The sequence below is a fragment of the Nannobrachium achirus genome, assembly GCF_963921795.1.
Source record: "Nannobrachium achirus genome assembly, chromosome: 13".
NCBI lineage: Eukaryota > Metazoa > Chordata > Actinopteri > Myctophiformes > Myctophidae > Nannobrachium > Nannobrachium achirus.
Window position 1 is genome coordinate 1,826,371 of NC_137833.1, and position 24,113 is coordinate 1,850,483.

Genomic DNA, 24,113 nt, shown 5'->3' on the forward strand with positions numbered 1-24,113 from the left:
GATGGCCACGGTGTGAATATGGTCTATTCCTGACACTGCTGTTCCACTAATCCTGCCAGTTACTCTCAGCCTAGGAGTAAAATAGGGCTTAGTGGCGCCACCTTGTGGCAGATTGATGATATTGAAACATATACAAACTAAGCGATTTAGGCCTAGAATTTTTGAATGCTTTAGCTATTGAAAAATAGCAGATATATAGAAGCTCCGAGTGCCGCGCTGCGAGCTTGTAGATCAGCTATTTTTTTAAATTCATGAAGATTTGTGCAAATCTTTGAATATATATATTTTAAAGGTAACATTTATAACTAAAGATTTGCTTCTGGGGGGTCCCTGGAACTAAATATTTTGAGATGGGGGTCCGTGGCCAAATACATATCATTTTGGGGGTCCTTCACATGAAAAGGTTTGAGCAGCGCCGACATAGAAACACGTCTTTTTCTAAAAACCTTAGAAGGATTCAGACGACACTTATAGAATCGGGTCAATATATTCAAAGACTTCTTGCACAAGTTTTCAAGATTAAAAAAAAAATAGCAGATCTACAAGTTTGCGGCGCGGCACTCGGTGCCGCGCTGTGAGCTTGTATATCTGCTATTTTTCAACAGCTAAAGCATTCAATAGTTCTAGGCCTAAATGGGTTGTTAACAAAATAGTTTCTTCCAGCAATATTGTCTTATTGTTTTCTATCCTACCAGAACCTCTAGTAGGCCTACTCATGGTTTTATATCCTACCAGAATGTGGCGCTGTGAGCTTGTAGATCTGCTAGTTTTTTTAATAGTTAATATGGCCAAACGTATCATATATTGTACACCCAACTGATTATCCAATCTGTTATCAATAATTGGACCAATAACCTGTTGCAGGCCTATCACATCTGACCAGGTTGGGGAAGTTACTTTGAAAGCGTAACTTGTACAGTTACAAGTAACTCACCATGGCAGTAACTTGATCAAGTTAAAGTTATTCCCCCTGGAGAAATATAACTTATGAAGTTTCAAGTTACATAAAAAAAGTAACTTCAGTTACTTTTTTTTCAGCGTTAAATTGAGAATGTGCATTTGGTGTGCATGACACAAAATATAATATCCTACACAAAAAGTCACATGCCAGCAGAAATATGCCTCTCAACTGAGTTTTATATTTTATTTTAAAAGGGTTGACATTTTCTTTAGTAAACATCTGTGTTCCTATAAAGTTAAAAAAGAAAATTATGATCTGTTGGGGACATTTGATCGTCAATCTTAACCAAACTTAAATGTAAAATTATAACTTTACTTGTAACTTCTTGTAACTTGAGCCAAAAATGACCCAAAAGGTATCTCAGTTACTTGACGAGTTACAAAAATATGAATGTAACTCAGTTACCAGCAAGTTACAGCAAAATGTAACTTAGTTACATAACTCAGTTACATGTAACTTTAACTTACCCACACCCCCTGTTCCCCCTGGACCATACCATTTGCCCTGCAGGTAGTGAGAGAGCCTCAGGTGGTATGACCCAAAATGGCTGCCTCCAACTAAACAGGGGATGTTGATGCACGTCTACAAACAATTGTTTTTTTTAAGCAGCTGGTAAGTTTTCCTAGTAGGCTATAGGCTATCTTTACTAATATTTTGAAATAGTATAACTTGAATGAACTTTAGTTTGAATTAATTTTAGTTAGTTTGTTACCGTGTCAAATGTTTGTATCATATTTGATACTACAGGCCTAGTCTCCTAATTAACTCCATTACATATTGATATTGTATAGATGAAAGATGAAGCAGGGACCCCCATTACATATTGTATAGATGAGAGATGAAGCAGGGACCCCCCCATTACATATTGTATAGATGAGAGATGAAGCAGGGACCCCCCCATTACATATTGTATAGATGAGAGATGAAGCAGGGACCCCCACTACATATTGTATAGATGAGAGATGAAGCAGGGACCCCCACTACATATTGTATAGATGAGAGATGAAGCAGGGACCCCCCACTACATACTGTATAGATGAGAGATGAAGCAGGGACCCCCACTACATATTGTATAGATGAGAGATGAAGCAGGGACCCCATTACATAGTGTTTAGATGAGAGATGAAGCAGGGACCCCCACTACATGTTGTATAGATGAGATGAAGCAGGGATCCCCACTTAATATTGTATAGATGACAGATGAAGCAGGGACCCCCACTACATATAGACCATATTCACGGCCCGCCCACTCAGCATATTTCTCAGCAACTTCCTGGTGCTGATGTCAGCTTTGAAGGGTAAAATATCACAGAAATTGCTGGACTTAAAGCCAACAAATCATTATTTCGAACGGTAAAGTAAATTATAACGCTTTCTGCCTTTTACTATTTTGTGTTCTTGATTATGTTAGCCGTATTTTATACTTCACTATTCTGAAATTGCATTAAATCTGTGATTTCTGTGTTAACTCTATGGGCTTTTAGTAGGGTTTCCCCTTCAACCGTGACGTCAGCACCAGTAAGTTGCACATCAGATGTGTTCCAAGTGTAAACAGGTTTTAAAGGTATATTCAGTGATTGTATTTCAATCAAATAAAAATATAATTGGTACATTTTCCATTCATTCTCCTCACTAGAATGTGTGCTGACCATATAAGGACTTCCACCATAAATGGTAAATGGTAAATGGTGCATTTATATAGCGCTTTTATCCAAATCGCTTTACAGAGATTGTGCATTACATTCACCCATTCACGCACACATTCATACACCGGTGGCGGAGGAAACCATGCAAGGCACCAACCTGCTCACCGGGAGCAATGTGGGGTTCAGAGTCTTGCTCAAGGACCCTTCGACATTAACTCAGGGGGAGCCCGGATTCGAACTGGGAACCCTTCGGGAACCCTTCGTGCTCTAATAACGGTTTCTCTACCCCTGAGCTATGCCGCCCCACGGCCCCCCACCATGGCCCGTGTTACTAGCATAGCTAGATATGGTTTTCAGAGGTGGCCAGCCAGTCCTCGACCAATCAGGGTAGAGTATGGCCGTAGCTATGTTATGATGTTTAGTTATGATGGCCACAGTCGCTCTGAATTAAGAACGTCTGCTAAATGCCTAGATTGTAAACTACTGAACTCATAAAATGCCACATAACAGTCTCGTAGTAAATGAGTGTCATACATATCCTGAAACTGGATATATTCAGTGATTTAATACCTACAAAAATATAAATAAAAAGACCATTAGGCATCACAAGTTATCAACAAACTATAAAAAACGGTCGTTAGACCCAATGATCAAAACGAGAACATTATAATGGTGTAAATAAAATCTATAACAAACTAAACATTTCCTCACTGTAAGCCCAGTTAGGAACAAGATGACCCCCGGCCACTTTCATTATCACTGAATACACCTTTAATGCAATAGTAGTTCTAACCCTAAATGGTTCAACCCTCAAAGAAGTGTACAAAGAAGGAGCAGACAGAGTTCCATCCCTCGGCGCAGTAGCTCTGAACAGGCTCCATGTCGTTCATCTCCACGTTGTCTAAGAACCCTGTCCTGACGTCGTCTTCTTCTTCCTGCTTCTCCGTCCTCCTTCCATCCTCTCCTCCTCTCTCCTCTCCTCCTCTCTCCTCTCCTCCTCTCTCCTCTCCTCCTCCCATGCCTGCATGATAAGGAAAAACATGTCATGTCTCAGTATGTATGCCATCGTTTTGATAGCGATACGATATTGCGGCACAAACTTCATATTCAATATTCTAAAATGTTGCAACAATGAGAACTAAGCATTATTGACTCATTTGGTGCGAGTTCCGATAGTCACGAGATTTGCCCTTGGTCTTTCACTGCCTTTCTTCTCTTACCTTTAACGTGGTCGCGAGAATATCCGCGTGTACGATCGGACACCAAACAATGAATCGTGCGTGTTAAAGCTGTCCGCAGCTTCAAAATACATAAAAGAAAAGCATAATAAGTCCATATCATTCTTGATTTGAAGTGCTATTGGGTTCCCAAACTTGTTAATTGATATTCTACGTGTAGCAAAAGTGAAAACCAAGCATATTCTTGCAAAATAAAATGGCAAGTGATTTTCACTCTTATTTAGAATTTCTCTGACCGAAAGTAAAACGCGTACTTTTGTCGGACGCGTCGCGCTGCGACGCGTTGTGAGCTTGTAGATCTGCTATTTTCAGCACACAACCAAGAGTAAAATCAGTCATTACGATGCCATCAAGGCCTGCCAAAATACATTTCAGTCGACTAAATCAACTGTAGATTACTAAATCAACTGTAGATTTAGTCGCCTAAAATCTTAGAAAAACTTTTCAGGTGACTAAATTATGACTACAACTAAATTAAATTGTATTCAATAGACTATGACTAAAACTAAATAAAAATTAGCTGTCAAAAACAACACTGCTTTTGAGATAGTGATATTGCACATCGGTCATACTGCAATGACGATACCATAACTATATTTATTACCCGGCTTGGTTGAATGCTTGATTCTGATTGGTCGAGCGCTGAAATCAGCGGTGAATTATAGGCGTATAAATAATGACCGCTCCGCTCTATAATTCACCGCTGCTCATCAACGGCTCAGAGCAGCTGCTGCAAACAGGATGTACTGCGTGGATTTAGTGCCGTATCCAACATGGCAGCCATGTAAACAAACACACAGCGACATTTACAACTAAACGTTGCTCTCAAGAATGTTTTTAAAAACATTTGAGGCGAGAAATAGACAACGTAGTAACAGAAAATGGATTTATTTGATCAGCACGTCCTTGTTTTCCAAGGCGACCCGTGGGGGGGACGCCCAGCGCAACACTTGTGGAACACTTTCAGCCGTCTGTAAATAAGGAATTACTTTGTTTTGTTTTTAGTTTTGACTCAAATTATTAATTGTATTTATTAGCCGGGTAATAAGTGCTATAACGTCTTGCTGCTTGGTCATTATGGCTTATATGGACACTTCAGGCTGATAATTCCCCTCGGCTCCACCTCAGGGAATTATCAGCCTGTCGTGTCCATATAAGCAATAATGACCGCGCAGCAAGACGTTATCGCATACATACTGGAACTTTATTTGCACTGACTCTGACCTCTAAGGACCTCCCGGGGAGGGTGCTCTTGTGCGTCTTGCTGCGTCACCCTCTCTTGTTTCTTTCTTTTTCTAGTTGTTTTTATATCACTCTGCACTATTAGGTTGTGTTAGTAGTTTTTGAGTATTTTTGCGTGTGTTTGACATGATGGTGAGATACTTGTTGCACTAACTAGCATTGACTGTTATGGTCACTTTGATTTGGGGGCACTGTACTATATTGATAGTTGTGCCTAAGGACAAATATATATATGTATATATATATATATATATATATATATGTATATATAATAATTTGTTCCCTTTCTTGACGTACCTTGCTCTTACTGTACTCTGTTCTTGTTTATTATTATTTTCTTTCTTTTTTTCTTTCTTCTCTGTAACTTTGTAAATAACCTTATACTGCTGTGCTGCCTCTGGGCAACTGATTTTCCCCCTTGGGATAATAAAGGTATGTATGTATGTATGTATGTATGTATCTATCGATCGATCGATCCATCGGTCGGTCGGTCGATCGATCGATCGATCGATCGATCGATCGATCGCATGCACTACCTCCTCCCCCCGTGCTCCTCCTCCTCTCCTCCTCCTTGTCTTCTCCGATGCCTCCGTGTGAGGCCAGCTTCATGTGGGCCTCCTGGTCTCCGATGCCTCCGTGTGAGGCCAGCTTCATGTGGGCCTCCTGGTCTCCGGTGCCTCCGTGTGAGGCCAGCTTCATGTGGGCCTCCTGGTCTCCGGTGCCTCCGTGTGAGGCCAGCTTCATGTGGGCCTCTGCGGGGGCTTTGCTGCAGCTCCTGGCCCGGAGCAGCTTGTGTCCCTCGCAGGCGTTGAGGCGTTTCTTCAGACGGCCCACCAGCTGCTTCCAGTACTGGCTGGAGCTCAGAGCGTACGACTCGCACAGCGCCGGCCGGCCCGCGTAGCGGCACCAGTACCTACAAATGGTAAATGGTGCATTTAAAATGGTGCATTTAAATAGCACCTTTCTCCAAGGTGCCTTACAGAGATTGTGCATTACATTCAGCCATTCACACACACATTCATTTCATTCACCCATTCACACACACAGTCATTACATGCACCCCTTCACACACATTCATACACCATGCAAGGCACCAAACTGCTCATCAGGAGCAGTTAGGGGTTCAGAGTCTTGATCAAGGACTCTTCCACACTAACTCTGGGGGAGCCCGGGATCGAACTGGGAACTCTTTGGGAACGGCTTATTAAGAGTATCTGCTAAATGCTTAAGTTGTAAATTGTGTTAGGAGTCGGGACAGTACAAGAACCATGGTGGTGAGACCAGTACCTGTGTATACCAGTGTGACAGTACAAGAACCATGGTGGTGAGACCAGTACCTGTGTATACCAGTGTGACAGTACAAGAACCATGGTGGTGAGACCAGTACCTGTGTATACCAGTGTGACAGTACAAGAACCATGGTGGTGAGACCAGTACCTGTGTATACCAGTGTGACAGTACAAGAACCATGGTGGTGAGACCAGTACCTGTGTATACCAGTGTGACAGTACAAGAACCATGGTGGTGAGACCAGTACCTGTGTATACCAGTGTGACAGTACAAGAACCATGGTGGTGAGACCAGTACCTGTGTATACCAGTGTGACAGTACAAGAACCATGGTGGTGAGACCAGTACCTGTGTATACCAGTGTGACAGTACAAGAACCATGGTGGTGAGACCAGTACCTGTGTATACCAGTGTGACAGTACAAGAACCATGGTGGTGAGACCAGTACCTGTGTATACCAGTGTGACAGTACAAGAACCATGGTGGTGAGACCAGTACCTGTGTATACCAGTGTGACAGTACAAGAACCATGGTGGTGAGACCAGTACCTGTGTATACCAGTGTGACAGTACAAGAACCATGGTGGTGAGACCAGTACCTGTGTATACCAGTGTGACAGTACAAGAACCATGGTGGTGAGACCAGTACCTGTGTATACCAGTGTGACAGTACAAGAACCATGGTGGTGAGACCAGTACCTGTGTATACCAGTGTGACAGTACAAGAACCATGGTGGTGAGACCAGTACCTGTGTATACCAGTGTGACAGTACAAGAACCATGGTGGTGAGACCAGTACCTGTGTATACCAGTGTGACAGTACAAGAACCATGGTGGTGAGACCAGTACCTGTGTATACCAGTGTGACAGTACAAGAACCATGGTGGTGAGACCAGTACCTGTGTATACCAGTGTGACAGTACAAGAACCATGGTGGTGAGACCAGTACCTGTGTATACCAGTGTGACAGTACAAGAACCATGGTGGTGAGACCAGTACCTGTGTATACCAGTGTGACAGTACAAGAACCATGGTGGTGAGACCAGTACCTGTGTATACCAGTGTGACAGTACAAGAACCATGGTGGTGAGACCAGTACCTGTGTATACCAGTGTGACAGTACAAGAACCATGGTGGTGAGACCAGTACCTGTGTATACCAGTGTGACAGTACAAGAACCATGGTGGTGAGACCAGTACCTGTGTATACCAGTGTGACAGTACAAGAACCATGGTGGTGAGACCAGTACCTGTGTTGTTGGTCTGCTCCATGGGTGTATTGGACCAACAGGTTACCAGTGGTTTATATACTGTATACATGTGTTGATGTCGTTGTGCTGCTCTATGGGTGGATGGGTGTATTGGACTAACATGTGACCAGTGGTTTATATACTGTATACATGTGTTGATGTCGTTGTGCTGCTCTATGGGTGGATGGGTGTATTGGACTAACATGTGACCAGTGGTTTATATACTGTATACATGTGTTGATGTCGTTGTGCTGCTCTATGGGTGGATGGGTGTATTGGACTAACATGTGACCAGTGGTTTATATACTGTATACATGTGTTGATGTCGTTGTGCTGCTCTATGGGTGGATGGGTGTATTGGACTAACATGTGACCAGTGGTTTATATACTGTATACATGTGTTGATGTCGTTGTGCTGCTCTATGGGTGGATGGGTGTATTGGACTAACATGTGACCAGTGGTTTATATACTGTATACATGTGTTGATGTCGTTGTGCTGCTCTATGGGTGGATGGGTGTATTGGACTAACATGTGACCAGTGGTTTATGTACCTGTATTGATGTTGTGTTGCTCCATGGGTGCATTGAACCAACAGGGTGACCACTGTTTTATTAGCTCTGGTCCATGGCGTCACCTCCAGTGACGCTCTGACCGACCCATCTGCAAATGAATAGACCGCGTTTTCTCAGCCCTACGAGCGCTCAACTTCAGTCAAAATAAACAAAACTACTTCACTACTCACCAAACCAAAGATTGTTTTGCGTTGTTGAAAGTCTATTCTCCGCGATGGTGAACCCCACAGCACCCCACCTACTCTGTAAAATACATTATTTTTTGTCATGAAATAAAACGCACCCACCTCGAGCCACCCAGCGGCCACCGCAGATACAATGGTTCACAACCCGGAAATAAGCAGCGGCCGAGTTGGATGCACTTTCTTTCATGCCGAAAAATAGTGTATTTTGCAGATTGGGTGGGGTGCTGAGAGGTTCACCACCGCGGAGAATAGACTTTCAACAACGAAAAACTACCTTTGGTTTGGTGAGTAGTGAAGTAGTTTTGTTTATTTTGACTGAAGTTGAGCGCTGGTAGGGGCTGAGAAAACGCGGTCTATTCATTTGCCGAAGGGTCGGTCGTCACTGGAGGTGACGCGATGGACCAGAGCTAGTGTTTTATGTACCTGTATTGATGATGTTCTCCATGGGTACATTGGACCAACAGGTGACCAGTGTTTACCTGTATTGATGTTGTTATCCATGGGTACATTGGACCAACAGGTGACCAGTGTTTACCTGTATTGATGTTGTTATCCATGGGTACATTGGACCAACAGGTGACCAGTGTTTACCTGTATTAATGTTGTGCTCCATGGGTACATTGGACCAACAGGTGACCAGTGTTTACCTGTATTGATGTGTTGCTCCATGGGTACATTGGACCAACAGGTGACCAGTGTTTACCTGTATTGATGTTGTTATCCATGGGTACATTGGACCAACAGGTGACCAGTGTTTACCTGTATTGATGATGTTCTCCATGGGTACATTGAACCAACAGGGTGACCAGGCCGTCTCCAGACGTCTCCCAGGTACAGCGGTGTCCTCCCAGGGTGCTCAGCTCTCCTGAGCCGGGCACAGAGCGCCCCCTGGTGCCTGTGTGAGGAGGCAGAGGTGGAAAGTGCATTTACTCAAGTACTGTCTGTGCCTATTAAAACACATTGACTGTCTAAGCCCAAGTTTCCCCGAGTTATTCTGACGTCTTTCTTTGCGTGGCAAGGCCCGAGTTTCCCCGCGCTATTCGTCAATTCGATTTGATTAAAAACAAAATCGGATCGCCGATCCGCGGGGCTTAGGTGTCCCCAAAGATAGTGCTTCTGGTTTGGGACAGGACCCTAACCCAGGACCCTAACCCAGGACACTAACCCAGGACACTAACCCAGGACACTAACCCTACACCTAACCCTAACCTCTATGGAAGTGCTGCCATTCAGACACTAACCCTACACCTAACCCTAACCTCTATGGAAGTGCTGCCATTCAGACACTAACCCTACACCTAACCCTAACCTCTATGGAAGTGCTGCCACTCAGACAATTAGAGTCAATGTCTGAATGGCAGCATGTCGGAATGGAGAGCAGCCCACATGGTGCTGGCCATTGGGAAATGCGGGTGCGGGGCGTTGTGTGCTTGTAGATCGGCTGTTTTCACTAGTTTAAATCATGTTTAAAATGATAAACACAAAACAAACAGTTTTTGGACATACAAGGTTTCCACCCGACAACAACAAACTATAACTCATGTACAATAATTGGCCCACTGACTTGTCACTTGTCATGATCTGAAATGGCAAATCTTTGAGTAGCAGCAGCGCTATAGAGAGAGATCTCTCTATAGCGCGCAATGAGGGCCTCTACAACTCTTTTTCCCAGGCTGAATCAGGGGCCCAGCACGGCCCTGGCGGTCCCCGTTACGCTACACTGCTGCTATAGCGCAGCAACGCTAGCATGGATTAACATGGGGTCTTCTGTAATCGCGAATGGACCACGGGGTGTGGATGTGCGCGATGGACAAGCACCCGCCCACGTTAAAAAGTACGAAAATCGTAGCAGTAAACGTGAAATTCGTGGAAGTAAATACTTTACTTTTACACTGTGGTGACAGTGCTACTTCTATCCATGAAACACAGGATGTGAACATACTTCCTCCAATGGACTCCCCGCCGCGAGGCTTGGCTTCTGATAGGCCGAGAACTGAGGAGTGGGCGGAGCCCCCGCCGCGAGGCTTGGCTTCTGATAGGCCGGGGAGGAAGATGAAGATGATGATGGTCCAGAGCATGGTGGTCATGGTGGCTGAGGAGACGAGATAGATTAGATTAGATTAGATTAGATTAGATTAGCTTCTCCATCTGTAAAAATTGCCCTCTCCAGACTATGAATGCAGTTTTTACTATGGTAAAAGAAATGCAAATTCCCCTTCTTTCCATGCCATACCTGAAGGCAGCATTCAACAGTTCTACTGCCAGATTTATTATTTATTTATTGGGGCTGGTGCCAGCAAAAAGCAGCTTACCTTTGCGATGTTACAGAACAAGATATCTATACTATAATTAGAGAGAGAGGTCAGTCAGTCAGTCAGTCAGTAGGTCACAAAATGCATTATCTATTCACTCGCTTCAGCGACTGATCTGAAATTTAACATGGCATTGGCCATTAGCATTATACACACGGTGACGGAGCCCGAATTTCATTTTTCCCAAATTCTAGCTATTTATTAGCGTTTCTTCACTCTACAGCTCTACAGCCTGTTGTCAGGGTTACGGTCCGTTCCTCCAGGCCATGGGATCTGTAGCCCCGGGCCCACACACACCTCTCTCACAGTTAGGAATGTTGCAGTCTCTCTCTCTCTCTCTCTCTCTCTCTCTCTCTCTCTCTCTCTCTCTCTCTCTCTCTCTCTCTGCATGGGTCACGCATGCAACGGGTGATGTGTGTCTCATCTTCCAACGGGTATAGAAAAATTATGTGGAGCAAATACATCCTCATACTTCTATTCACCTAATTTTGCTGTTAAATTATTTGTATCCATCATAAATATACACTCCTCCATGGGCTGCTCCTTACATTATGCTTCCACATATTCTCACGCACGCACCATGCAGTTACAGTTACTTTCCCCATAACCCACACTCTGCACATATTTTGCAGCACATATATTCGAACGGGTAAGGTCTAGTATTAATTATTTTCAAAAGATCATTATTTTTATGTTTTTTATTATGTGTGTACTTTAGCCAAACTGGCAGCAGTGAGCAGCCTTATGCAAAGAATAGGTGTGAATTGGGCCGCTCCGCTTGCCGTCGTTCAGAGCATAGAAATGCATAATCTAGATCAGGTCCACAGAGAACAGCCAGGAAGTGAATTGGACATCATTGATGTTTACGTGTGGTGGAGATTTGAAAGCAGCATTACGGGAGATGTTTTTACTGTACACGGCGGCGCGACCCCTCATCAGCTTACAGTCATCAGACAAGGTAAAAAAGAACGAGCCGCATTGGCAGCGAGCTGGGTTCAAAATTGGGGCGAACGGGAACGTCCGAAGCGTTAAAAGAGTTAAGAGAATTGCCTTGTCTAAACTCTCCTGAACTTGAATGCAGCATCTTATGTTGAAAGAATTGCTCTCTCTGTGTAGAAATCCATGCCGTTACGCCTCATCTCCAGTATTTACTTGATTATGCTTTAGTTCAGCGTGGTATCAAGCCCCGAAAATAAACGGGTATAACGCGACGCGTTGTGAGCTTGGAGGTCTGCTATTTTCAATATTTCCACCAAAGGCCCTTTTAGAAGTTCCAGCCCAGGGACGTGCTGGCCATTGGGAAAAGCGGGACAACTCCCGAACCAACACCCGAACGGTTGGTTCATTCCCGGGCCGGTTCAGGCCGGCCATTAGGAAGAAGTGTACAGTAATTGGCCCACTGGCTTGTCACTTGTCATGATCTGAAATGGCAAATCTTTGAGTAGCAGCAGCGCTATAGAGAGAGATCTCTCTCTATAGCGCGCATTGAGGGCCTCTACAACTCTTTTTCCCGGGCTGAATCGGGTCCAGCACGGCCCTGTTTCAGCCCCTGCCTCTCTAACATTCTCCGCACGTCCCTGATGTAAACACAAGTCGTAAAAACAAGGCAAAATAAATGGTATTTTAAGTAAAAATCTTTTTCGAGGATAGGGTTTGTTTTCATTTACCAGTTACAAGTAGCAGCTGCTGAGGCATTAACGACTTTGACGTGATTTCTGCAAGTCGACTCGACTCACTAAAAGTTGAGTTGAAGTAGAATTTATCGTTTGATGAGGTCATCACATCACACACGACCCCCCCAATTATTTTGGGGGGTCCCCAGTTGATTTTCTCACTCACATTTCTAAAGTGCCATTTTAAGGGCTTTTTAATACCTTTAAAATGACAAATTAAACATTGGACGAATTGTTAAATGTATAGAGGCAGAAATTGTGAATATAGCCGATCTACATGCTCACAGTAGATCTGCTATTTTCACAATAGAAAGTTTTTAGTTTTTTCTTTTTTTCAACTTCGACTTTCGACTTTCACTGTTGGGAGTCAACTTGTGTAATGAAGACAACTTGACTTGTCGACTTTTTCGTTAATGCCCTTTAGCGAACACAGGTGATCTAAAATCTCAAGTGACGCGATGAGAGCTTGTAGATCAACTATTTCCACTGTTTTAGAAAGGTGGTTTCTAAAACTATTATTACCCCCTCCTCTTTCTTCCTGAAAGTAGACACATTGTTGTTCAAATATTTAATACAACATTTTAACAACACAGATCTTGTGTGTGTGTGTGTGTGGGGGGGGGGGGGGCTCCCTGCCACAAACTATCTATCTTCAGATGGGGGTCCCCTGGGGGTCCCCGGTCCCAAAATACATGACATGAGAAAGTTTGAGAACTGCTGCTGTATAAGCTGTGACTGTGCGTGCGTGCGTGCGTGCGTGCGTGTGTGTGTGCAGCAAGGGTCTTACCATGTGTTGGGCTGGTGGTCCCTGGTCTTAGGGGGTCCCTGCAGGTCTGTGGGGGTCCCTGGGTCTGTGGGGGTCCCTGGGTCTGTGGGGGTCCCTGGGTCTGTGGGGGTCCCTGGGTCTGTGGTGGTCCCTGGGTCTGTGGGGGTCCCTGGGTCTGTGGGGGTCCCTGGTCTGTCTGGCTGACCGGGGCGAGATGGATGGAGGTTCAGGGGGAGAAAGAGTGACGCGATATGGGTGGGATTAAAAACACCCCCCCCTCCTCCTGTGTGTGTGTGTGTGTGTGTGTGTGTGTGTGTGTGTGTGTGTGTGTGTGTGTGTGTGTGTGTGTGTGTGTGTGTGTGTGTGTGTGTGTGTGTGTGTGTGTGTGTGTGTGTGTGTGTGTGTGTGCCTTCTTTGGATTGAGCAGACAATAGATTCAGATTCATTAATAATTCATTAATGTGATACATGTACTGTCTTTGTTAGTGTGTGTTTTTTTATAAGTGTAATTCAATGTATAAATACATAGGCCTAACTGTAGATAAATATTATTGCATGTTTTCCTCAAAACGTCTTTTTTTGGCCCCAGAAAAACACATGTCAGAAACGCGTCAGACTTCTTTATGAAGGAAAGGGGGCGGTGTGTGTGTGTGTGTGTGTGTGTGTGTGTGTGTGTGTGTGTGTGTGTGTGTGTGTGTGTGTGTGTGTGTGTGTGTGTGTGTGTGTGTGTGTGTGTGTGTGTGTGTGTGTGTGTGTGTGTGTGTGTGTGTGTGTGTGTGTGTGTGTGTGTGTGTGTGTGTGTGTGTGTGTGTGTGTGTGTGTGTGGAGGGGGGTCTGACCCAAATAACAGGTCTTTGTCTTGAGGAAGGGGGGGGGGGGTCCCTGCATTCTGCACTCTGTATCCCGGCAACACCTCCCCCCTCCCTCCTCCCCCTCCCCCTCCCACAGCAGCTCCAGAAAGTACATTTATACGTCCAATCATATCATGAACACAGCCTGCGATGTGCATGAAATCTTGCAAGCATTGATTGATTGATTGATTGAAGACTTTGTTAGAAGTTTGCATAGGAAAAGGTACAGTTTCATGACGGTACAGTTCACTGGTACAAGGTCTACTAAAAGGAGATCCTAGATCCACAGGAAACCATTAAAGTATCTCATATAACATTGAATGACAGACGGATAGAACACAGTACTATGCAGTAGATATAGTCAGTAAAGAAAAAAAATTATGAAGGAACAAAATACAGTAAGTCAATACAAACAGTAAGTATACAAAGAAGGGTCAGGGGAGGCTGGGCTGGGTTTGTTATTGCCAGTTGGGAACGGCTGCCGCCTGTAAGTGGTTTTTCAGGGCGATTTTAAAGGATGCTAGGGAACCACACTCCTTTAAGACCTTCGGTAAGTCATTCCACATTTTTGTGGTATAGCAGAAGAACGAGTTTGACCCTTTCTTTGAGTTGACTCTGGGTTGAAAGTGATCTGTGGCGCTGCCTCTGGTGTTGAAATTATGGACATCCTTAATGTTTATAAAGTATTTTGCCAGGTACATGGGTATCTTAGTGGTGGAGTGTATCTTGTACACCAGTATTTAGTCAGGTACATGGGTATCTTAGTGGTGTAGTGTATCTTATAGACCAGTATTTAGTCAGGTACATGGGTATCTTAGTTGTGTAGTGTGTCTTGTAGACCAGTATTTAGTCAGGTACATGGGTATCTTAGTGGTGTAGTGTATCTTGTAGACCAGTATTTAGTCAGGTACATGGGTATCTTAGTGGTGTAGTGTATCTTGTACTGTACACCAGTATTTAGTCAGGTACATGGGTATCTTAGTGGTGTAGTGTGTCTTGTACACCAGTATTTAGTCAGGTACATGGGTATCTTAGTGGTGGAGTGTATCTTGTACACCAGTATTTAGTCAGGTACATGGGTATCTTAGTGGTGTAGTGTATCTTATAGACCAGTATTTAGTCAGGTACATGGGTATCTTAGTGGTGTAGTGTGTCTTGTAGACCAGTATTTAGTCAGGTACATGGGTATCTTAGTGGTGTAGTGTATCTTGTAGACCAGTATTTAGTCAGGTACATGGGTATCTTAGTGGTGTAGTGTATCTTGTACTGTACACCAGTATTTAGTCAGGTACATGGGTATCTTAGTGGTGTAGTGTATCTTGTACACCAGTATTTAGTCAGGTACTTGGGTATCATAGTGGTGTAGTGTATCTTGTACACCAGGCCCATTGCAAGTTGCTGTACTCTGTCATCTACTCTGAGCCACCCCACTCTTAACTGGTGAGTAGCGGTGAGGTGAGTCTGATAGGGAAGGTTAAGCAGGACCCTCAGTTGAAGCACATTCCCACTAGGTCAATGAACAGATGCCACCCTTCTCACATTGGCCTGTTATAGCGCCACCGGCGGGTCAACTTTTGCATAACACATTTTTGGAACAAAATGCCTCAAATCCCGCATGCAGTGTCCGATTGCGTCAGTAACGCCAAAGAGAGCACTGCCTGCGATCTTGACATATTGTACTTTTATAGCCATTGTTTGTTTTTTTTGGCTTGAAGCGAGCCCACGATGGTGTCTGTCTGTGGCATGATTGTGGAACGATTGTTTCGAAGGAACGATATTTTCTAGTTTTATTTGTGACACTTGCTTTGGCAATGTAAACGTATGTTTTCTCATGCCAATAAAGCTCCTTTGAATTGAACTGTAAGAGCCATTTGAGGCGTTGTTTATTAATGATGTCACTGAAGTTAAGGGCATGGTCACCAAGGGTGTCACACCAAATTCTGGGCCCTGGGTACAAGGATTCACTCACATTCTGTGCTTTAATAAAATAGCAGATATACAGATATACAAAAATAGCAGCTGTACAAGCTCGCAGCGCGGCACCAAGTGCCGCGCTGCGAGCTTGTCCATCTGCTATTTTTGAAAGTTTGTGAAAATTTCCATATCAGTGGTGCTCAAACTTTTTCATGTGAAGGACCGCCAAAATGATAGGTATTTGGCCACTGACCCCCCATCTCAAAATATTTAGTTCCAGGGACCCTAACCCTAACCCTAACCCTAAGCTGTGATGACTAAAACTAAGGCTAAATATATTGACAATTTTGTCAACAAAATAAAAACTAGACTAAAACGTTAGGGAGGGACTGGTGGAGAAGAGAGACATTTTATGTTTGGTTGCTCTCAGGTGTTGCGTGCTGAAAATAGCCGATCTACAAGCTCACAACGTGTCGCAGCGTGACACGTTGTGAGCTTGTAGATCGGCTATTTTCAGCACGGAACCACATGTAAAATCAGTCATTATGATGCCATCAAGGCCTGCGAAAATAATTTCAAAATCAACAGTGGATTTAGTCCTCTAAAATCTTAGTCGACTAAAATTAGACTAAAACTAAAACTGTTCAGGTGACTAAATTATGACTAAAACTAAATTACATTTTATAGTTCCGGGGACCACCAGTGGTCCTTGAGGGGGTTCCAGGTGGTCCCCAGCTAAATGATGGAGAGTGTTGTGTTGTCTCTCCTATGGTACCACATGGAATTGGGGTCATAATCTTATCCAATGATAACAACATATTGTTTGGGGTTTGAGAGGCTAAATATCATCAGGTGGTCCTGATAGATGATGGACCTTGATGTGAGAAAGGTTGAAAAACACTGCTCTGTCCGTTTGCACAACACTCTACTTCAGGTGTCTTCAACGTTTTCAGCCCCCAACAACCTGTTCATAGATTCCATATAGTTTCATTGTTTGACAGCACAATCATCAGTGTATTTTGGAATCATGTCAATTTGTGTTTTCAGACTTGAACCGTCAATACTTAATAAACTTGACATTTCACTCTGTACTTAGTCTGCTCTTTTTCCCCTCTACAGCAAACCTCTTTGCCGAAAATAGCCGATCTACAAGCTCACAACGCCTCGCAGCGCGAGGCGTTGTGAGCTTGTAGATCGGCTATTTTTGGCTACAGTTCTCAGAATAAGGACACTAGGGTTCAAGTTGTTAATATAAAAAGGATTGGAAGTTTTGGAGGACCCCCTGTAGTAACTCTGAGGACCCCCTGTTGAAGACCCCTGCTCTACTTCACTAATAATCGTAAACACAGAATACAAAGTGGTGTTTCTGCTCTTGGAACAGCAGATGGCGCTATTTATCTGTTATTCCTGCACACCAGCCAGGCAGTCCCATGTAGATCACAGTTACTGTTCTGTGCATCTTTTGTTGTGCTACCAATTAAAAAGATTATTTATCTAATTAAAAAGATGTATTTATCTAAGATAAAAGATGTATTTATCTAAGGGAATTCATCAAAAGGAAGCCTGATAGAGGACTCAACACTAGGGTAATCGCTAGAGGAGACTGCGAAGTACCGTACCGGGCAACTGCTTTAGGAAAAAACACCCTTTCAGTCCAGGGCTGTTCAATTTGGGATGACCTTCCTCTAACAATAAGAGACTGTTTGTCATTTCCATCCTTCAAGTATAACCTAAAGAAATGGTTGCTTGACAATCAAACGTGTGACCATGTATAGTCTATAGCAGGGGTTGGGCTGGGCTAGGTTAGTTTTTTTTACCAGTTGCGAATGGCTGCCGCCTGTAAGTGGTTTTTCAGGGCAATTTTAAAGGATGCTAGTGATCCACACTCCTTTATGGCCTTCGGTAAGGCTTTCCACATTTTGGTGGTATAGCAGAAGGAGTTTGAGGAAAAGTGACAATTTAAGGACTTTTTAACACCTCTAAAATGACGGATTTAATTAGCAGATCTATGCAAGGCGTTGTGAGCATGTAGATTGGTTATTATCACAATAGAACCGTGGTAAACAAAATGTAAAGCCTCAACTCTTAGTGCTCATCAGTTAAAATATGATAATTGTGGGGGTTGAGAGCCACTGTTATGGAGAACAAGTTGTTTTGCTGAGACTGCTCTACGGGCCAGGTCGTCAGTGGTGTATGGCAACATGACTGGTGTCTTGCACGCGCGCAAGACACCAGTCATGTTGCCATACCTTAGCTACAGGTATGATGCAAGTACAGTATTTTATTCCCCCCCCCCCCACGCACACACACTTTTGGCCCTTTACACATACTCCGGAACCGTTGCCCCTATCCATGCCTAACTTTGCACACACACTCCTTGGCTGGCAAACCACAACCTGATTTCTCACATGGCCCTCTTCTAGCGCCACCATGAGGTTGTGTATACATGCAAGATGACAGTCGCTTATCTCCCGATTAGGGAGTCTTACTGGTAGCATAGAACTATGACTTTAGATTAGGGAGTCTTACTGGTAGCATAGAACTATGACTTTAGATTAGGGAGTCTTACTGGTAGCATAGAACTATGACTTTAGATTAGGGAGTCTTACTGGTAGCATAGAACTATGACTTTAGATTAGAGAGTCTTACTGGTAGCATAGAACTATGACTTTAGATTAGAGAGTCTTACTGGTAGCATAGAACTATGACTTTAGATTAGAGAGTCTTACTGGTAGCATAGAACTATGACTTTAGATTAGAGAGTCTTACTGGTAGAACTATGACTTTAGATTAGAGAGTCTTACTGGTAGCATAGAACTATGACTTTAGATTAGAGAGTCTTACTGGTAGAACTATGACTTTAGATTAGAGAGTCTTACTGGTAGCATATAGAACTATGACTTTAGATTAGAGAGTCTTACTGGTAGCATAGAACTATGACTTTAGATTAGAGAGTCTTACTGGTAGCATAGAACTATGACTTTAGATTAGAGAGTCTTACTGGTAGAACTATGACTTTAGATTAGAGAGTCTTACTGGTAGCATATAGAACTATGACTTTAGATTAGAGAGTCTTACTGGTAGCATAGAACTATGACTTTAGATTAGAGAGTCTTACTGGTAGCATAGAACTATGACTTTAGATTAGAGAGTCTTACTGGTAGCATAGAACTATGACTTTAGATTAGAGAGTCTTACTGGTAGCATATAGAACTATGACTTTAGATTAGAGAGTCTTACTGGTAGCATATAGAACTATGACTTTAGATTAGAGAGTCTTACTACTGGTAGCATATATAACTATGACTTTAGATTAGAGTCTTGCTGGTAGCATAGAACTATGACTTTAGATTAGAGAGTCTTAATGGTAGCATAGAACTATGACTTTAGATTAGAGAGTCTTAATGGTAGCATATATAACTATGACTTTAGATTAGAGTCTTACTGGTAGCATAGAACTATGACTTTAGATTAGAGAGTCTTAATGGTAGCATAGAACTATGACTTTAGATTAGAGAGTCTTACTGGTAGCATAGAACTATGACTTTAGATTAGAGAGTCTTACTGGTAGAACTATGACTTTAGATTAGAGAGTCTTACTGGTAGCATAGAACTATGACTTTAGATTAGAGAGTCTTACTGGTAGAACTATGACTTTAGATTAGAGAGTCTTAATGGTAGCATATATAACTATGACTTTAGATTAGAGTCTTACTGGTAGCATAGAACTATGACTTTAGATTAGAGAGTCTTACTGGTAGCATAGAACTATGACTTTAGATTAGAGTCTTACTGGTAGCATAGAACTATGACTTTAGATTAGTCTTACTGGTAGAACTATGACTTTAGATTAGAGAGTCTTACTGGTAGCATAGAACTATGACTTTAGATTAGAGAGTCTTAATGGTAGCATAGAACTATGACTTTAGATTAGAGAGTCTTACTGGTAGCATAGAACTATGACTTTAGATTAGAGAGTCTTACTGGTAGAACTATGACTTTAGATTAGAGAGTCTTACTGGTAGCATAGAACTATGACTTTAGATTAGAGAGTCTTACTGGTAGCATAGAACTATGACTTTAGATTAGGGAGTCTTACTGGTAGAACTATGACTTTAGATTAGAGAGTCTTACTGGTAGCATATAGAACTATGACTTTAGATTAGAGAGTCTTACTGGTAGCATAGAACTATGACTTTAGATTAGAGAGTCTTACTGGTAGCATAGAACTATGACTTTAGATTAGAGTCTTACTGGTAGCATAGAACTATGACTTTAGATTAGAGTCTTACTGGTAGCATAGAACTATGACTTTAGATTAGAGTCTTACTGGTAGCATAGAACTATGACTTTAGATTAGAGTCTTACTGGTAGAACTATGACTTTAGATTAGGGAGTCTTACTGGTAGCATATAGAACTATGACTTTAGATTAGAGAGTCTTACTGGTAGCATAGAACTATGACTTTAGATTAGAGAGTCTTACTGGTAGCATAGAACTATGACTTTAGATTAGAGAGTCTTACTGGTAGCATAGAACTATGATTTTAGATTAGAGAGTCTTACTGGTAGCATAGAACTATGACTTTAGATTAGAGAGTCTTACTGGTAGCATAGAACTATGACTTTAGATTAGAGTCTTACTGGTAGCATAGAACTATGACTTTAGATTAGAGAGTCTTACTGGTAGCATAGAACTATGACTTTAGATTAGAGAGTCTTACTGGTAGCATAGAACTATGACTTTAGATTAGGGAGTCTTACTGGTAGCATAGAACTATGACTTTAGATTAGGGAGTCTTACTGGTAGCATAGAACTATGACTTTAGATTAGAGAGTCTTACTGGTAGCATAGAACTATGACTTTAGATTAGAGAGTCTTACTGGTAGCATAGAACTATGACTTTAGATTAGAGAGTCTTACTGGTAGCATATAGAACTATGACTTTAGATTAGAGAGTCTTACTGGTAGCATAGAACTATGACTTTAGATTAGAGAGTCTTACTGGTAGCATAGAACTATGACTTTAGATTAGAGAGTCTTACTGGTAGCATAGAACTATGACTTTAGATTAGAGTCTTACTGGTAGCATAGAACTATGACTTTAGATTAGAGAGTCTTACTGGTAGCATAGAACTATGATTTTAGATTAGAGAGTCTTACTGGTAGCATAGAACTATGACTTTAGATTAGGGAGTCTTACTGGTAGCATAGAACTATGACTTTAGATTAGGGAGTCTTACTGGTAGCATAGAACTATGACTTTAGATTAGAGAGTCTTACTGGTAGCATATAGAACTATGACTTTAGATTAGAGAGTCTTACTGGTAGCATAGAACTATGACTTTAGATTAGAGAGTCTTACTGGTAGCATAGAACTATGACTTTAGATTAGAGAGTCTTACTGGTAGCATAGAACTATGACTTTAGATTAGAGAGTCTTACTGGTAGCATAGAACTATGACTTTAGATTAGAGTCTTACTGGTAGCATAGAACTATGACTTTAGATTAGAGAGTCTTACTGGTAGCATAGAACTATGATTTTAGATTAGAGAGTCTTACTGGTAGCATAGAACTATGACTTTAGATTAGGGAGTCTTACTGGTAGCATAGAACTATGACTTTAGATTAGGGAGTCTTACTGGTAGCATAGAACTATGACTTTAGATTAGTCTTACTGGTAGCATAGAACTATGACTTTAGATTAGAGAGTCTTACTGGTAGCATAGAACTATGACTTTAGATTAGAGAGTCTTACTGGTAGCATAGAACTATGACTTTAGATTAGAGAGTCTTACTGGTAGCATAGAACTATGACTTTAGATTAGAGTCTTACTGGTAGCATAGAACTATGACTTTAGATTAGAGAGTCTTACTGGTAGCATAGAACTATGACTTTAGATTAGTCTTACTGGTAGCATAGAACTATGACTTTAGATTAGAGAGTCTTACTGGTAGCATAGAACTATGACTTTAGATTAGAGAGTCTTACTGGTAGCATAGAACTATGACTTTAGATTAGAGAGTCTTACTGGTAGCATAGAACTATGACTTTAGATTAGAGAGTCTTACTGGTAGCATATAGAACTATGACTTTAGATTAGAGAGTCTTACTGGTAGAACTATGACTTTAGATTAGAGAGTCTTACTGGTAGCATATAGAACTATGACTTTAGATTAGAGAGTCTTACTGGTAGCATAGAACTATGACTTTAGATTAGAGAGTCTTACTGGTAGCATAGAACTATGACTTTAGATTAGAGAGTCTTACTGGTAGCATAGAACTATGACTTTAGATTAGAGAGTCTTACTGGTAGCATATATAACTATGACTTTAGATTAGAGAGTCTTACTGGTAATAATAATAATAATAATAATAATAACTTTATTTATATAGCACTTTTCAAAACATAAGTTACAAAGTGCTGAACAACAATAAAAATGAAGCATACAGGAGAAAAACAATAAGAACCATAGAAACTAAACAATTAAGAGCAGGCAATAAAAGCACACAACATAAAATCAAAAAACTAAGGCAATTTAAGCAATAAAAATACACAGGCAATAAGGACACACAACACAATTAAGGCAAATGAGGTGATCTAGGGGAAGGCTTTTCTGAACAGGTGAGTCTTTAAAAGTGATTTAAAAGATGCCAAGGAATCAGCTTTCCTGATTGCCACGGGTAGGGCGTTCCATAGCTTGGGTGCACGTGCGGCAAACGCCCGATCACCCTTTGTCACCCTTTGTGTGTTTGTGACCTCCAGGAGGGCCTCCTCAGAGGATCTGAGGCTGCGTGAGGGATTATAGGGCGGCACCAGGTCAGTGATATATTGTGGGGCAAGACCCTTTTGGGCCTTAAAAGCTAATAAAAGAATTTTAAAATCAATTCTAAAAACTACGGGAAGCCAGTGGAGGGTTGCTAAGACCGGGGTGATATGGGCACGTTTTTTTGTGTTCGTCAAGAGTCTGGCAGCTGCATTTTGTACCAATTGTAGGCGAGAAATGACTTTGTGTGTTAGGCCGGTGTAGAGTCCATTACAGTAATCCAAACGGGAGGTTATGAATGCATGAATTACTTTTTCTAGGTCTGGAGGTGACAGGACTGACTTGATTTTTGCAATTGTTCGGAGTTGGTAAAAACAGGATTGGACGGTTTTTGTAACTTGTACAAAAACTGGTAGCATATAGAACTATGACTTTAGATTAGAGAGTCTTACTGGTAGCATAATAGAACTATGACTTTAGATTAGAGAGTCTTACTGGTAGCATAGAACTATGACTTTAGATTAGAGAGTCTTACTGGTAGCATAGAACTATGACTTTAGATTAGAGAGTCTTACTGGTAGCATAGAACTATGACTTTAGATTAGAGAGTCTTACTGGTAGAACTATGACTTTAGATTAGAGAGTCTTACTGGTAGAACTATGACTTTAGATTAGAGAGTCTTACTGGTAGCATATAGAACTATGACTTTAGATTAGAGAGTCTTACTGGTAGCATAGAACTATGACTTTAGATTAGAGAGTCTTACTGGTAGCATATAGAACTATGACTTTAGATTAGAGAGTCTTACTGGTAGCATAGAACTATGACTTTAGATTAGAGAGTCTTACTGGTAGCATAGAACTATGACTTTAGATTATAGAGTCTTACTGGTAGCATAGAACTATGACTTTAGATTAGAGTCTTACTGGTAGCATAGAACTATGACTTTAGATTAGAGTCTTACTGGTAGAACTATGACTTTAGATTAGGGAGTCTTACTGGTAGCATATAGAACTATGACTTTAGATTAGAGAGTCTTACTGGTAGCATAGAACTATGACTTTAGATTAGAGAGTCTTAATGGTAGCATAGAACTATGACTTTAGATTAGAGAGTCTTACTGGTAGCATAGAACTATGACTTTAGATTAGAGTCTTACTGGTAGCATAGAACTATGACTTTAGATTAGAGTCTTACTGGTAGCATTATGGAACTATGACTTTAGATTAGAGAGTCTTACTGGTAGCATTATGGAACTATGACTTTAGATTAGAGAGTCTTACTGGTAGCATAGAACTATGACTTTAGATTAGAGAGTCTTACTGGTAGCATAGAACTATGACTTTAGATTAGAGAGTCTTACTGGTAGCATATATAACTATGACTTTAGATTAGAGAGTCTTACTGGTAATAATAATAATAATAATAATAATAACTTTATTTA

General features: G+C 41.8%; 1 protein-coding gene across 1 annotated transcript; it reads right to left on the reverse strand.

The window, feature by feature from the left end:
• Positions 1-3,410: 3,410 nt before the first annotated feature.
• fgfbp3 (fibroblast growth factor binding protein 3) lies at positions 3,411-10,470 on the reverse strand (the record flags this gene model as incomplete). Its single annotated transcript, XM_080740065.1, has 4 exons — positions 3,411-3,508; positions 5,624-6,000; positions 9,143-9,278; positions 10,326-10,470. 4 exons carry the CDS (start codon positions 10,468-10,470, stop codon positions 3,411-3,413), a joined length of 756 nt encoding a protein of 251 aa, XP_080596191.1.
• Positions 10,471-24,113: the final 13,643 nt, after the last annotated feature.